Genomic DNA, 17,414 nt, shown 5'->3' with positions numbered 1-17,414 from the left:
ATCCATAATCCCTCATATTTCACAAAATAAATTATTTTATCTCTTACATTTTATAAAATGAATTTTTTCATCCATCGCATTTTATAAAATCAATTTTTTCATCTCTCAATAATCATATATATACGAATGATTTTTTTTAAACCCATATATATATATATATATATATATATATATATATATATATCTATTTGATTTCACCTGAACATTACAAATAGTATATAATATATCTCTATTTGATTTCGATTTGATTTCGTCAGGCAAAATCAAATATAGATATCTTACATGCTATTTGTACTGCTCAAGTAAAATCAAATAGATATATACATGAGTTTAAAAAAAATTATTAGTTTTTCACTCAAATTCATTTCTTTTTACTCAAAAATTGAAAACAAAAATTTAATTCTAAATATTATCGAGTGTTTATATCGAATTAAATTTAGACAAAAAATAAATAAAGAAAAAGTATGACAAAAATAAATAAGTGATTGGCACTTTCAAATTTTAAAACAATCACAAGTCAAATAATTCAACTATTAGTCTTAAAGATGATGAGTAGAAATTTCAAATTTAAATTACAATTTATTAGCATGACTATAGAATTTGAATTATGACCCATTAGTTTGATGGCTTTATTATAAACTCAATAAATGAACTATTACCAAAAGAGAAGAGGTCACAAATATTGAATAAGTTTACATTATGAGATCATATAGATATATACATGGATTTAAAACAAATAATTTTGTTTTTAATCTATGTATATATCTATTGAATAGCATATATATGACTACAATTAGCCTGTTTAGGTGAAATCAAATAGAGATATATTATATACTATTTCTACTACTCAAGTGATATCAAATAGATATATACATGGGTTTTTTTTAAAAAAACTATTCATATGTATGGTCAATGAGGGATGAAAATTTTCATTTTGTAAAATGTGAAAGATAAAACAAATTTCATTTTGAAAAATGTGAGAGAAGAAACAATTTATTTTGTGATATTTAAGAGACTATGGATCGGATTATGTAAATTTTGATTTGATAATTTTACCCTTAAAAAATGATTACATGCAAGACACATGGTAGATTCCTATAAAAAACCAGTTAAAAATCTAGGTAGAGATCAAATTTGACCAATATAAATTTGTAAGGAATGTTAAATTATACTTTTAAAAGTAAATGATGAAAATGTTATTTTACAAAATATGAGAGACGTTTTGAACTATTTTTCCATAATAATAATAATTGAACTTACGCCCTTCCAGCTCAAGTTGTTTAAAGGAATAAACCCTGTGATTCGCCCTCCTACATTTTTTAAGCCTAATGTGAAAATATCTAACCAGGTCATTCTCTATTTGGTAAATAGAGAAAGAAAAATATTTGCTTTTCAAGACATACAACTCATGGCATATTTTTCACTTGAGATTTGATTTGAGAATTGAGAGAAAGAAAAAGAAAATTATAATTCGAGACTTTAAAAGAAACTTAAAAAAAAAAAAAAAAAGAAGGATAAACCTAAGAATGCCTAATTAGTCAAACAAGTCAACGTCATATTTATTCCCACAATTGTTTGATAATTCAATTTAAAACTTAAATTTAACAAATTCAAATTTTAACATATCCAGACATGTTTGACGACAAAACATAAAACATCTTAATTAATTGATTAAGTGACTCTGAATTATTTAGACAAAACTTACTCCAAAAAATAAATAATAAACCGTTCATTTATAACTTAACACAAAATATGCTCAAATGTTGGGATTTTAATTCAATAAATTAATGACTTTAAATTTCAGATTTCAGTTTTATTAATATTTACCATATAACAAAGTAGAGTATATACTACTTCGTCCTGGTATCTGTTAATGAATTGGCACATCATCATCTGTGAAGAGAGGAACAACACAAGCATAATAATCTTCACAATGAGAATTTCTATGGCTGCCGCGATAGCTACTATCCAAAATTGATGTTGGATCCTGATTTGATGGCCAAAACAAAGTAGAAAGAAATCCAGCAGGCTAAGCGTCATTGATTTGGTGCCCCTCCTCCAAGTCATTCTTCTTTAGCATATATATATATATATCTTCCAGAACTGGATCACATGAATTAAGCTTTAAGCTTGCAGCTTCCCAGCTTTCTTTGACCTGGCCAAACTCATGATAGTAGCATTAATCCAATGGCAACACAGCTACGGCTGCTGGAAGACAAAATGAAGCTATCCTGCCTGGCCAACTGGCTATTGCTCAGCTGCTATAGGATCTTCTGAGCGAGGGGGCCTCCATTTGCGATCAAAGATGCTCCTTTCCACGACTTTCTCGTTCTGGATCTTTAACCTCTCATCAATGAGCTCCAGCAACTCTTGCAAGCCAACTCCCATAATGGCAGATGTTTTCACATATGCAGTGGGTCCCAAATCAAATTGAGGATCTTTTCTGCTATTCCTCCAGCTCCTGTAGGTGAAACTTCGTAAATTATCCGGAGTGTCTTGTCCCACAGAACAGCCTTCGTAGTCCACCAGTGATTCTTGTTCTTCTCCTGATAACAGCCAACCATCAGAATAATCACCTTGTTGATCATCCAGGCCCTCCTCACAATTCCCTGACAATTCAGCCTTTGCATCTACATCATCAGCTTCAGAAACATCCAGTCCGGACAACTGGTCAGAAACATTTTCACCGTCTGTTGCATCTGATAAATCGCCAACTTCTTCATCCTCACCATATTCATCGCGCTGGAATTCCTCATCTTGAAGATCAATCTGAAAATGTTTTGCCAAAAAAAAAAAAAAGGCATCTCCTTCTCAGATACTCAAATTTTTTGCCTGTCGTCCACGACTTAAGGAAGGAACTGGCCATAATACCTTATTCCAAACTTCAATCATATTCTCAAGCTTCTCCTCAGATACTCCTATTTGCCGAAGAACTTGAAGTACAGTCTTCCGTTGCTCATCCAGAAATGGCGAACTCGAGTCTAGGACATGCTGCAAAAGAAATTGCCAGTTATCTTGTCTAGCAATTAAAACAATCAAAGCACTCCATCCATTTGTCGAAGGCAGGAATGGGACATCTCAAAATAATGCCCCAACTTCACAAGATTTTTATGCACTCCTTTGCTCCCTCTGGGAAGGAGAATTGATTCCCCAGGTATCAGGTGCTTTTACAGAGCATAGATCAAAGTTCAAGATCGAAGTCAACAGACAAAAATCAAATAGTACTACATCATACCACAAGGAGGTCGGCCTCAACAACCTCTTCCAAGGTTGCATGAAATGCTTCCACCAACTGCAAGGTGCAAAATATGAGAAGTAAGAGCCATGCAAATAAAGCCCAATGGAAAAACACAGCTTCCTGGTTACCTGCACGGGCAAATCTGATATGAAACCAACTGTATCACTAAGAAGCACCTTCCTCCTGAAAATAAGGGAGAAATAACGATCATCTCCATGACATAAAGCTTAGCAGACAATAAAAATCTTCCTACTTTATATCATCATAAAAGTTGACAAAAATTATTAGCGTTTCAATAACAAAATTCAGAAGTTGTTGCTTACTACAGAAAACTAAAAATTAAAATCTGAAGTGGTTTATATTACCCGGAAGGAAGAACTACACTTCTTAATTTAGGGTCAACTGTTGCAAATAATCTGCATAATTGCAAAATTCCGATGAGCCATGCAAACCAAAAGAACACAAGAAATGGATACCAGATCCATGAGACCTCCATATCATGTGAATGACGTTATCAAGATATACAAAGAAGACAATTGACTGCATAAACAATTTGCTATACCGGTCATCACAGTAAAGATAACTCTCTGAAAGCTCACCAACTAGGGTAGATTTTCCCTACAGAGAAAAGCCAAACAGCATTAGGCTAATTAAACAGTAGGGAACTGTAAAAGGAATTAGAGGTGTTCTAACCACCTACAGCATTTGTGTACCCAACTACAGCAACAGTAGCAATGACATCATCATCTGATCCTCCATGCCTCTTACGAGCAGCACGTTGCACAGCTCGTGTCCGTCGCACCTCCTTAATTTCAGACAACAATTGACTCCGCCGCTCCAGTATTCTGAAATTGAAGAGTTACAAGACATATATACTTCTATTGAAGGCATGTAACAAGTGGTGGTCGTGGTGGTGAAGAGGGGGGGGGGGAGAGAGAGAGAACTTGACAAACACAGAAGCGTAAACTGTAATAGAAATCCAAAACACAGAAGGTAAAATGGTTCACACACAAAGCATCCTGTCAAGAGAAGTTTCATTCGAACTGATCCTGTTAACAAAATGTTTTCACTAGTGAAAAAAGGTCCCCGCTCAACATTCAACTCTTCACTTCTTTTTACACCACATTCCAGGACAAAGTCAAAAAAGGACACAGAACTCTCAACTAACTTGCCATGATAAAGTTAGAAGTCAAACTAGGACTTTCTGGATACCATGCTTTTAAGTCAGTTACCCCATACCACCCTTCGTTTAATAGGAGTGTACTTCAATACAAATAAAGTAGAGAACCAACCATCCTTGACTTACATATTTCTTTTGCATATACAGACATTTAGAAGATACCTGTATAATGGCAATCTAAGAATCAGTTGAGTGCAAGGTTTAAAGTCAATGATCAAACCTCCGTCTTTGGAGTTGAAGTTCAGTTTCTCCTGCACCACTAATGAAACCACGCCCCCCACTTCCTCTCCTGCAAGTCACAAGGAAGTGCATAAGATTGGAACAAAAACCACAAAGGCTACAAAATAAGCAAAAGGCTCTATCTGACATCAATTGGTTTTAAACAATAGACGTCTATCATAAGAATGAATATTCCCATACTAGGTAATTTTTCTCTCTTGTTCTTTTTGAGGACTTTTACTAAAGATGTATCACATGGCTGAGCCGTAACTGAGGAACTTCAAACAATGTACTTACCCTCTGGCACTGACTACTTCTGCTTCACCAGCTCCGCCAAATGTATAGCGCCCACCAGGACCACGAACACGGACAAGCCTTGATCTCTTGTACATAAGAGCTGCTAACTCAGCCTGTGGGTCAATGATGGATCAAAGATGAAATATTTGAAACTTGTACGAATAATGGTAACAACAATAGTAGCAATGGTAGAAGGCAGAATATTCGCTCAATACTTGTAGCTTTGCTTCCTTTGTCTGTGCATGAGCATTAAAGATCTCTATGATCAGACCCACGCGATCTAAAACAGGTTTGCCCCAAATACGCTGTCATTTGAATAAAAAGACAAACAAATGGGTAAAAATGATCAAATGATATTCATACAATATATAGAGTAGATAAGTAGGTGGATTTGTCTAAACAGACCGCAGAAGGCAATTAAAATTAAAACTTACCTCCAAATTCCTCTGTTGAATGCCCGAAAGACTTGCATTCACAAATATAGCATCCACCTCGTCCTATTAAGACAGAAAAATGTTAACAACTTCTGCGTACTAAAAGAATTCAGCTGAGTAATCAAGACAAAGAAATAGCAAGCCAACCTAGTATCCCAAAAGCATACCTTCGAGTCCAAGGCATATAGATGGCATTTAACTGTGTCCACTGTTCCTTTCCTAAAATAAGTATCTGCAATAAAGCACAATCTGATAAAGCTACTTCCAACTTTTGGTTCAGCTCAACATCTTACTGTGTACTGTTGTTTTAAAAAGGATAAAAAAGATATAAAATTTAGCTAATAATCAAACACTAGTTTATCAGAAAGTTCATCACTTTACTGCTGTATTCCACAAAGGGATACTAGTAAATAAATCCGGAAAACTGACCAGCACGAGGTGATCGGTCAATCGGATTCTGCACCACAACATGAGGGGGCAACTCTTTCTCCGAAAACTCGGTGTCGTAGTAACCATCTCTCTGTTCTTCCAGCGAATTCGCGAGGTTCAAAGCCTCTTCAAGCTTCCATTGCAAAACGGGTTCAGGCCGAAACCGCGGCTGAACCACGAAGAGCTTGGGAGGGCGGCTAACAAGCTCATTGTTTTCAATAGACTCTCCATCTTGATGGCGTCGCTGAAGAATCTGAGAACTTGAAAATGGAAAAGAAAGGGTTGAGAGAAAAGAATGCAACTTTGGGCTTTCGAAAAAGGAATTTGAAGGGCTGAGTAGACTGGGATGGGTGTCATAGCCTGGGATATGGTTGGTTAATGTAGTATAAACGAGGGATTTGGGGCTGAGCAATGATTGTATATGGCGAATACGAGAGATGGTTCTAAACATATTTTTGGCAGATGGCTTTGCCTGCCTCTGGTTACTGCATAGGGAGTAAGCAGCTTAGGAAGGAGAAGGTTCGGTCTTTTTTGTCTTCTTTATTTTCCTCTCTTTTTTTCTTGTATTTCCTCTTCGCGATTTGGTTGACCGCCGAAACAAAGGAGCGCTCTGGCTCAACTCAACTCAAATTTTGGTTAGGCTTGAGCAGCTGTTCAAATAGTGTAGTTGAATTGAATTTGAGTTTACATGTTTTTGTAAGTTGTTCTTTTGTGCGTGAACCATAAACTATTACGGAAAATTTGTCAAATTGATCCCTAATATTTTTACAAAAAATTTTTTTAATCTCCAACATTTAAAATCAATCAGAATCGTCGCTAACATATAAATTATGATCCATTTTGATCATAATGCTCGTATTTGCTCATTTTTTTCGACTGAAAATAGCACGTCTCTCTCACGTGAGTATATTTTTAAGAGCAAAATTGAAAAACATACTTCGTTACTTATCTTTCCCCTCCTCCCCGACCCCAATCATCACCACCATCATTATCAATACCGCCCACATTCCCTTCCTTACCTTCTCCGTCCCTCCCTCGCCTTCCGTCTGTGCCACCACCGCCACTTCCTGCTGCCCCTCCTCCATCTGTAAACTTATCACCCCTTTCTCCCCCACAACCATCACCTTCCCCTCCTTTTTGCACAACACCTCATTCTCTAGCTCTTTCACCCTCTTCTTCTCGACCAATTGCAGTTCCATCATCACCTATCTCAGTTTCTCCACCACCTCCCGCAATAAAGTCACCGCTCACAACCCTCCCTCTCCTGTATTACCTCCTCTACCCATAGTTATTAAACCCAACCCGGGAGGGAACCCGGTGAACGAGGTGGGTCAACAGGTTACTGGTTCAACCAGTGGGTGGGTGGTTGAACCGGTGGGTCACTAAATATATTTAAATATTATATTTTATAATTTTAAATATAAGATATATGATATAAATTATAATAAATAATGTCATAGCAAATGCTCATATAATTTAATTTGCTATAAAAAATTAATTCATATAAGAATCAATAAAATATAAAGTTATTTAGTAATACACCAAACTTCAAGTATAAAATTTTATCTATGTTTAGTGTAATTATCTAACTTATTTATAAATTTTAAGTGCAAAAAATTATTAAAAATAATATATGTTTTTAAAATGAATTATGTAACATGTTAATTTTTAAGTCCATTTCATAAGTTTGGGGGTCATAAATTATTATTAAAAGATTCCAAATTAATTTGTTTTAGAGAAATAAAACAGAAAGATAAAATTGATAAAATGTTTATATATAATATGTAAGCAACCTTATCATCATCTCGCGAGGTAGCCTAGCGGTTTCGTCGATGTTGCTTTGTATCAGACGCACAGGTTTCGACTCTCAGTCTCAGCACTGCCATAACATTTTTATATGAAACCCGGTTCTTAGACACAACCGGCCGGGTTTCCGGTTTAATCCGGTCGAACCGGCGGTCCGTTGACTAATCAACGGGTTGATTACTTAAATGATCCAATTGAAAATCCAGCCCGGTCCCATGTCTGGTTCACCAGTTTGACCGGTTCGACCGCCGGGCCGAGCCGGGTTTAATAACTATGCCTCTACCATCACCTGCTTCTTCCCAAGCTCTATCCTTGTTAAATCCCCTTCTATTTTCGGTGGTGTCTCCTCCTCCTATTACCACATCTCTTATTCTACCTTCTCCCCTCGCCTCCCGAAATAATGCATCCCAAACTGAAACTTGGGATCTTCGGTGGCATGTTTTCTATGCCAACCCAATGCCACCAATAGTGTTGCGCCAAGTGTCTTGTTATTATTTACACTTTAATTTTCTAATAATTCAACTTGGCTTAGTTTAACATAAGTTTAAATAATAACATGACACTTGGCGCAACATTATTGGTGACATTGCATTGGCATAGAAAACATGTCACCGAAAATCCCAAGTGCCAAACTGATGCTCCAACTAACTCAGCCTTACTAGCAATTGTCCCCTGAGAAACCCACTGCAAGATTAACTACACCTGCTCTAAATATTATTGCAATCACAATATCTAGTAATGGTGGGGGCATGAAGAGTGGAGTTGTCATGACAATTGGATTCGTGAGCTTTCTGGCAATTGATCTTGTGGTGTTTAGTGTCTGGTTGGCACGAAAGCAAAAGAAAAAGGGAGCCCTATTCAACATTAGGTACACAATGCCTTCTTCATATGCTTTCTCCCAAAATTCAAGGGGAAAATTAGGGTTTTTTGTGACTGTAATGTTAGGGGGAAAGATGAAAAGGGACACTTTTGCTTTCAATCGAAAATGAAGTGTGTTTTCAGTTTTGTCCTTAAAAATATGCCCACAGTGAGAGAGGCGTGCTATTTTTAGTCGGAGAAATGAACAAATACAAGCATTATGACCAAAATGGATTATAATTTATATGTTAGGGACGATTCTGGATGATTTTAAATGTTGGAGACTAAAAAAGTTTTTTGTAAAAATATTAGGGACTAATTTGACAAATTTTCCAACAGTTAATTGACACTTCAGTAATCAAGTTTGAGTTGATTTTAAAAAGAAAAAAGGTTGTTGATTTTTTAGAAGAAAAAAAAAAGAGGCTGAGTCGATCTTAAATTGGACATTTTTCCTAAAATAGTAAAAAATAAAAGATCACATGATTTTTTGGAAAGGTATTTAAAGGTATTATATATATGTGTGTGTGTGTGTGTGTGTGTGTGTGTGTGTGTGTGTAAAGGAGTTTATACATGACTGTTGGAAAGGTAATGATGTTTTTGCTTATCTATTACAATTCTATTTTTTTTACTTATAAATTTATTTTTCTTTATAAGTTTGTTGATTTGACCAATTTATTTATAATTTCATGCACTTCAACTGTTTCAATTAAACCAATTATCATATAGTTATAATACTACTATCTTTTTTATAAATTTATTTGAACAAATATTTTATCACAAAGGTTAAAACTCCCGCGTTTAGCGCAAGCTTCTCCCTAATATATATATACATATATAGGACTTTTTTATTTAATAGCGATAAATCTTTTATGTATTAATAATACCATATACTAATAGATATAAATAAAAATCTAGATGAATATCACATATACAAAATTTTGTCGTTTCACATTTATAAAATTTGATGTTTAAATTCAATTCACAGGACATACATCAACCTTACACTGATGGTATATAGGAAAGATTAAGCATACGTTGTGTGTACAAAATATGCTAAAAGTCACTTGTGTTTCATAATTTCATCAAACCAAGTGGGAAGATGAACGTCAGATGTTACGAGGAGTAGGCTTCTTGCCTACCACCATAAGTGGGAATTGCGCCAAGAAACTAATCAAACTCAACCGCCACCTTATAAAACTCACTCGTTCCGAGCAATATGCTGGCGCCCTCCTACTATTCAGCCAAATTAATTCTTCCCCACATCTCAGACCTGACCATTACACCCTCTCCGCCGCCCTCACAGCCTGCGCCAACCTCCGGGACAGGAGCGCTGGCAACCAGCTCCATGCTAATGCCATTCGGGCCGGGCTCATTTTCTTTCCTCACGTTTCAAATACTCTTCTTTCGGTTTATGCAAAATCACAAGACTTGAGTTCAGTCAAAAGGGTTTTTAATGAAATTGAAAGCCCAGATGATTATTCATGGACAACATTGTTATCTGCGTGTGCAAAGCTCGGGGACGTTGAATATGCTTGTCAGATGTTTGATAAAATGCCACAACGAAATGTTGCTGTTTGGAATGCGATGATCACAGGGTGTGCAGAAAATGGGTCTGATGAGATTGCATTCAGATTGTTCCAGAAGATGCATTCTTTGGGTGTTGGACGTGATAATTATAGTTTGGCTAGTGTTTTGAGTCTTTGTTCTTTGGAGTTGTTGGACTTTGGATTGCAAGTGCATTCTTTGGTTATCAAGTCTGGACTTCTAGCTAAAACTTCGGTGATTAATGCTTTGCTTACAATGTATTTTGCATGCGGAAGGATTGGTGATGCTCATGGAGTTTTTGAAGAAGAAAAAGGTATTGTGCATGATCAGATAACTTATAATGCAATGATAGCTGGTCTAGTCAGCATGGAAAGAAAGGAGGATGCATTTCTAATGTTTAAGAATATGCAAAGTGCTGGTCTATGGCCTACAGAGTTGAGTTTTGTTAGTATAATGAGTTCCTCTTATTGTTTAACGGATGCTATTCAAGTGCATGCACAAGCGATAAAGATGAGTTTTGAAGATTGTACTTCTGTGAGTAATGCAGCAATAACAATGTATAGTAACTGTGGGAACTTAAATGCAGCTCGTGTGGTTTTTGAGAGACTAATAGAGAAAGATAATGTGTCGTGGAACACCATGATAACAAGCTATGCTAATGAGAATTTGGGCAGAGAGGCTATCTTAGTCTATTCTCATATGCAGAGAGAAGGGGCGAAACCAGATGAGTTCACAATTGGAAGCTTACTAGTAAGCTCAGAGTCAGTAGTGAATGTTGAGATGATTCATGCTGCTGTTGTGAAAAACGCTCTACTTTTGAAAGTCGAAGTTTCCAATGCGTTGCTTTCAGCATTTTCCAGGCATGGTTACATTAACCAGGCCTACAGATTATTCTATACAATGAACACCAAAAATTTGATATCCTGGAATACTTTAATATCCGGGTATCAATTGAATGGATTTCCTGTCCAGGGTTTGGAGCAATTTTCAGTGCTTGTGTTGTCAGGATTTATTCCTAACATTTTTACTCTCAGCATTGTTCTGAACATCTGTGCCAGCATTTCAGCTCTGCGGCATGGAAAACAGGTGCACGCCTACACACTCAAAGTTCATTATTCTTTGGAGACATCTTTGAATAATGCTTTCATTACTCTTTATGCAAAGTGTGGTGATTTGTGTTCTTCTTTGAGGATCTTCCATAAAATGACTTCAAAAGACACAGTTTCATGGAATTCCATGATATCTGCATATGCACAAAATGGAGAAGGTAGGGAAGGTGTCCGTTGCTTTGAGCTGATGCAAGATTCTGACACTAAACCTGATGAGGCTACCTTTACTGCAGTTCTTTCAGCTTGTAGCCATTCAGGTTTAGTCAACGATGGCTGCCGAATTTTTAACTCCATGGTCAGTACTTATGGTATTGAACCAGATGTAGACCACTTCTCTTGCCTTATTGACATTCTAGGTCGAGCAGGTTACCTTGATGAGACCGAAAGATTAATAAACAGCAAGCATGTTGACATAGATTCAAGTGTCTGGTGGACATTATTTAGTTCCTGTGCAGCTTATGGTAACTTGAGTTTAGGAAGAGTAGTTGCTGGCTTCTTGCTTCAAACTGAAAAGCATGATCCTGCAGTTTATGTGCTTCTATCAAAAATCTATGCAGATGCAGGAAAATGGACTGAGTCTGCTGATGTGCGGGAACGGATTAAGAAATTGGGAGTGATGAAGCAACCGGGTAGAAGTTGGATCAGATCATAGGACTAAAAGATCGGTCACGTTGGCATGATTGCCATGATACATTTGAAAGCAAGTATGAGACGTGCAGTAAATGCGAAGCACTTAAAACTTTGGACATCATGGCCTCGTAGCTCGGAGAAGTCCGTGCCAAATCCATGTGTTTGAAACGCAGACACTAGCTTGAAAACTCGAGAGGCAACCTTTGACTAGTTTTCGAGTTACCTCATTCTCCTATTTCTTGACTAATCATAATTAACCTGAGGAAGGTTCTGTTTTCGCTGTTTGTGTAGTGCATTCCTATAAAAGGCTACAAAGGAAATCAATGGCCAAGGCAGAACAAATTGGAATCATATCTTCTATTTTTTACTATTTTAACTCTTCCTATATTACAAGTCTCTTAGACAGGAGTTTGCATTGACATTCCTTGTTGAAGTTAAGAAAACTACCATAAAAGAAGTACCATATCCTTATCAGCTAATTACTACGAACCCATTAAACTAGTTTACATATGTACCTTATTTTTAATACACGGCCTCGCATATTTTTTAGATAAGGAAATATATAATATGCTGCCTAAATTGTACCTGAGAACCAGAACAATTTAGTGTAGTGGCAAATTACCATTTTCGCTGAAGAGCACCCAAAAGCCATGAAAGTAAGAAGGTTCAATGTTGATGTTAGCGACGGTATGTGAAGTTTAGAAGTAAGATGGTTTTTCTATTAAAATATGAGCCAATGTAATATGGGAGATTCATGCTTTACAGTTTTATCAGATGCCTAAACTTCAAATTTTTAGTTTTGTTCACAGTTTTAGTCTACTCTACAGCTCCTCTCTCCTGGCAGATCAAAAATTCACATAACGTCCCTTGCTTTTTAGTAAGAGGAGACGGGTGAAAGTCGCTAAATTGCCGTCAGGCCTGATAAACTCTATAATATGCAGGATCACTTGCAGGGAAAAACATTTGCCTCGCTCCTTCAGCCTTGATGATAGGAAAAATGATACTTGATGCACCCTGGAGACAGGAAGTTTGCCAAGTCATGAAAATGACCAATGCTCAAAGACAATCCAAAATGTGTGGGGAAATTGACGTTTATAATTAAAAGGGTACTATTTAATGATTAAAAGTGCATGAAAGGATTTGTTGCTGTTGCCGAAAGGATTCCGTGGTAAGAGTCGCCCATAGCAGCGACAGTGAGAAATGAGAAAACGAGTTTATGAATAACAAGTGATTACTAAGTATGGTTTATGGTCAAGGAAACTCAAACTGTCTCGCAGAATCACTCTCTGCTGTATGCAAAAACCTTGTTTGCATATTGGCAGACTTTTAACATGTTGGCTAAAAAGAAATTGGGGAAGCTGGATTTTGGAGCTAAAAGAAGGAAATCAATGCCTTGGGATGCACCAATCATTTGTTGGAAAAGGATTTTCTTTACATACCGAAATCAATCTAGCTCCAATCCACAATTTCTTGGGGGAAGGAAAAGGGGTCAATAAACGTCCCACGGCATACGCGGCAACGGCAAAGAAATGGAGAACTAAGCTCAGTGGTCGCGGATTTAAACCGGAGAGCAGAGCTATAGGTCCATCCGAACAAACGCCACCAAGGCTCAAATAATCAAAACATGCTTCGCGCATTTCCTTTCTTGCTTGATCAGAAGAAGCACAGAACACCTTGTATAGGGCCGCAGCCAGCGTATTTATCGTAGATGCCACTGGCTGCACATTAAGGACCATGAATGGTGTCAATATTATGAGAAATTTTCTTCATAGACAGCATGCAGAAGCTAGATGGTAGACATGTATATGGCAAGTAAGAATTGAATTGCATTCTTTCTTCTCTTTTATGAGAATTGCATTTTAAACGTGGAAATCAAAGAATGAAACTATTCCTTGTGTCAGACTAAATATCTACCAAAACTTCATTTTCTGAATAAACGCTTCAACATCTTCTAATTCAAACTGCAGGTTAGCTTACCTTGCGCAATGTGTAAAAGGACTGGAGATATTTACACAAGGACTCAGCGTCATTCATGTTTTGCAAGGGTTTAAGCAGATCTCGTAACACTACAATGTCAGACAGGGCTACGGTCATTCCTCCACCGGTTAAAGGATGACGCATGTTGAAAGCATCACCCAGCAGTAGTGCTCCAGGAGTAGGATGTGGAGCAGCTGGCATGCTTCTGTTTGGCATTGTTCTAATGTCTCCTTTGTCAATAGCAGATACGAAAGCATCATGTAGCTCTGCAGGAATCTAGGTCAAGCAACATATAAATCAATTGAAGTTGGTCCAAAAACACGACAACTCTCCCATGTCCAGAACAAAACCAGGGAAAAGAAATGGACATTGAGATGCAGAAAGCTGAAGCATATGCCAAAAAATTAATTTAAAAAAAAAAAAAAATCGCTAAAGCATACACAAACATGCTAGAATGAAGGATCTGCCAGAATGACATGCCCGTGATTTGGAAACGGAAGTTGACAGTTCTCTAAGATCAAACCAACAAAGCAAGAGGGAATCTCCACCTACATGAAACATAATGGTTATACTGACAAACTTTCAAAGATTTACGCATTCCACTTGGGAGTGAAGAGCAAATAGCAGAGATATTAATGTAACTTTTTTTTTTTTTCAAACAGTATTCTAACAAAATAAAAATAAATAAATAAATAAAGATAAAGAGACAAGCTTCAGTTTAATTTGATTTGATCCAGATCTGAATGCAGCAGACAAGAAATTGTACACAAAGCCATTGCTTTTGAGGTTGTACCTTAGAGCTGCAGAGAGATCGTCGCAAATTTGAAAAGCACCCATCACACACTATTGTAAGAGGAGCATAAGCTTTCAGCTGCTTGCCGCTTTTGGTTTTGTACTCAACACCTTTTACAGTGCCATCGTCTTCAAGCAGGGATGTCACAGTGCCTTGTTCCAGTCGTACACTAGTGAAAATTGAACCAAGAAGATATTCAAGAAAAATAGATATTTAGAAAATCAGAAATGTAAATGATGGTTATACATGTGGTGCATGGTCCAAAAGATAAACTTTTTATGGATCCTTAATCTGGAAGTCTTAGTAAATTGGACATCCTTAGGCACGAACAAGTCTAAAAGGAGCCATAGATTAGATTTTTTTTTTTATTTTCTTCTCTTTGCTCTTTTCATTTTATTCTGTAGCAGAAGTTATCAGAAAGCTTATAGATACTAATTGATCTTTCCAGCTTACTAAATTTTTTATTCGAGTAATCAATAAATCAGCATGTTCAAAGAGATGCGCGTTGGAAGTACTGATCAGAATTTGACAAGGGTCAGTTAAAATAGCACGCAAGTAGTGAAATCAATGCATGAAAATGAATTGTAAGTATCCAGGAAAGTAATTTGGTTCCTCATTTGTTCTGGCGTAAGATAAGAAGCAAGATAGACATTTGTGCTCTACAGAAGTGGGAAATAAAATTTACTTGGCAAGGCTAGCTGCTTTTTCTCTCATCCTCTGAATAAATCGCCCATGGTGAAAGCTTCTGCCTGCGACATCTGAATGGAAATTTTCCAAGGGATAAGAAACTCTAGTGCTTCTACCGTCCTTGAAAAGAGCATAACCAAGCACTCGCTGAGCATCAATGTTAACTACGCAATCTGTAGTGAATGGGAAACCACGTCAAGCTACTAAAAATCAGCTTCTGCCGCCCCAAAAAAAAAAAAAAAAAAAAAAAGAGCCACAAAGCTGATGTTTCACCAAACAAGAAGATTAGCAAAAACGTTAAGAACATACCTTCCAGTCCCAGCTCAATTAACTTGAGATATCCACCTGGTTGTAGCAGCTCACCCACAATTCTGTCAGGCTCAGTCAAGTCTCTTTCGATTACACGGACTCTCCTTCCTTCCTGCAACAGCAATAAAAGATTACATCGTATATTATAGAACTCCACTGTGGTGAAGTGAAGGGAGAAACTAAAGCCAAGCCGAACTTCAAAAAAGTCTTTTTTTCGTATATTGTTTTTACATAAGTGACAATGCTGAAAACTCCAAAACTACTTCATGCCAGATAACATCGCTGACAATAGCCAGATATTATTTTTACTGTAGGAAAGGTGAGCTCCAAGTCATCAGAGCTCTCAGTTCAGAAAACCATCCCTTTATTTATTTGTAAGGAAATAAATTAAATGCTCAATACATCATCATCAAAGAAAACCTGTTAACAATCTAAGAGTAAATAGAGAACTGATAGTCACCCATCTTAGTACATATAATTATTAAAAAAAAAAACTTTCCTTTAGACTCTTCCTCTTTTCTCTCTAGTGCTAAGATTCTTGGTGCAAACCCTTCCTTCAAACAAATTCACCTATACAAAATACTCCCAGGAAGACTCTTTCTTGGCTTATCTTTTTTGGGCTTACAGAAACATTAAATTTAAAAAAAAAATCTTTTACAGAATTTAAAACGGAATAGTACTTTGAGAAAACGCTCATATGAATTTTTTTGGTTTTTTTTTCTTTTTTTTTTTTTGTTTTTTGGGGGGGGGGGGGTGTTTGGGGAGTGTATGTGGGTGAGGTGAGCAGGGCAGGCGTTGGCGTTCGACCTTCCCAAGGGTGTACGATAAGGCTGCACCAACGACGCCCGCACCGACTATAATAACATCGGTATCAGAGTCCCAGCCGGTCCGGCATTCATCAACCGCCATCTGGTTGCTCCGAATGTCTAAGCAGGGCCGGTCTGCGTGCGGTTTCTGCTTATATTGTTTATTACTCCTAAGCTGCAAAATGCAGAGAATGAGAAAACCAAAAACAGAGGCAAAGAATGTTCCGGCAATGTACTTATCCATGAATATTGTCATGATGATCAGCATACCAATCCGAATTTGTTGGCCAAAGAACAAACGGGGTTTGAACCTTCTGGTTCTCTGTTTTGGGTTGTCGCACTAGTAGTATTGCTGTTGTCAGTACAATAAACTACTGGGAATGTTGTTGTTGTTATTTTAGTTTTGGGGTTTGTTATCTGAATATATAGAGGCCTGTTGGGTCGGGATACTGTTGGTGATGGTAAATTCCAAGAAACTGAAGTAGGAAAGGTGTGGCGTGTTGGAAGAGGACGATGGACGAAGGAGTTGGCAGCAGTTGATGAATAAATACTACTCCTAAAACAACTATTAAACCTATTAAACCGCATCATTCCGTTGATTTTGTAAGTAGATATTTGAGTGGTTCCTAAGAGGACAACAAAATTTGGACCACTGATATGAGTAACAACGCTGTTGGGGTCGGCTGAGGTTTGGCAAGTAGTACCAGCATCTGCATCTGGGGATCTGGAGCTGGATTGAGTACACAGGGGAGAGAGGACGAGGGAGGGGTGCATTTTAAGTGGAAAGGTCCAGCGACCGGGCAGGTTGGCCGCTGGGTGTCTTGACGTGCTGGCCTTTTTGTTTATAATGCTACACTACTTGGTAGGGCGTTCAAGCCAGAGCTTGAACTCAGACGAAATGGAGCTCAATCAAGCCTAATCGATTTTAATCGAGTTTTCAAGTTTGATTTTTTAAAATTTATAATTTTATAATAAATAATTAAAATTATATTATAAATATATTACTCGATAAAGTTCGACGAATAATCGAGTTTTGATTTTTTCTACTTGAACCTTATCAAATAGTTCAAAGTTCAAACTCAATCAGTATCGAGTTC

The 17,414-nt window shown here is 37.1% G+C and overlaps 3 protein-coding genes across 3 annotated transcripts; 1 reads left to right on the top strand and 2 right to left on the bottom strand.

The window, feature by feature from the left end:
* Nucleotides 1-1,788: 1,788 nt before the first annotated feature.
* On the bottom strand, nt 1,789-6,455 carry LOC113698944 (GTP-binding protein At3g49725, chloroplastic-like). The gene is made up of 13 exons (XM_027218922.2): nt 5,798-6,455; nt 5,536-5,600; nt 5,369-5,431; nt 5,150-5,239; nt 4,935-5,047; nt 4,639-4,707; nt 3,939-4,083; nt 3,801-3,856; nt 3,604-3,654; nt 3,367-3,421; nt 3,236-3,292; nt 2,872-2,991; nt 1,789-2,769 (listed from the first exon to the last, which is right to left on the bottom strand). Exons 1-13 carry the CDS (start codon nt 6,246-6,248, stop codon nt 2,248-2,250), a joined length of 1,857 nt encoding a protein of 618 aa, XP_027074723.2. The 5' UTR covers nt 6,249-6,455; the 3' UTR covers nt 1,789-2,247.
* Nucleotides 6,456-9,510: 3,055 nt separating this feature from the next.
* On the top strand, nt 9,511-12,096 carry LOC113698612 (pentatricopeptide repeat-containing protein At3g49740-like). Its single transcript, XM_027218489.2, has one exon. It carries the CDS (start codon nt 9,572-9,574, stop codon nt 11,765-11,767), a length of 2,196 nt encoding a protein of 731 aa, XP_027074290.2. The 5' UTR covers nt 9,511-9,571; the 3' UTR covers nt 11,768-12,096.
* Nucleotides 12,097-12,442: 346 nt separating this feature from the next.
* LOC113698516 (squalene epoxidase 3-like) lies at nt 12,443-17,131 on the bottom strand. The gene is made up of 8 exons (XM_027218360.2): nt 16,588-17,131; nt 16,319-16,492; nt 15,512-15,623; nt 15,201-15,375; nt 14,516-14,684; nt 13,723-13,998; nt 13,185-13,463; nt 12,443-12,759 (listed from the first exon to the last, which is right to left on the bottom strand). Exons 1-8 carry the CDS (start codon nt 17,089-17,091, stop codon nt 12,658-12,660), a joined length of 1,791 nt encoding a protein of 596 aa, XP_027074161.2. The 5' UTR covers nt 17,092-17,131; the 3' UTR covers nt 12,443-12,657.
* Between the last annotated feature and the right edge of the window lie 283 nt (nt 17,132-17,414).

This window comes from Coffea arabica, chromosome 7c (genome assembly GCF_036785885.1).
Source record: "Coffea arabica cultivar ET-39 chromosome 7c, Coffea Arabica ET-39 HiFi, whole genome shotgun sequence".
Lineage (NCBI taxonomy): Eukaryota > Viridiplantae > Streptophyta > Magnoliopsida > Gentianales > Rubiaceae > Coffea > Coffea arabica.
The sequence above is the reverse complement of the archived record's forward strand: the minus strand, read 5'-3'. Positions and strand labels throughout refer to the sequence as shown.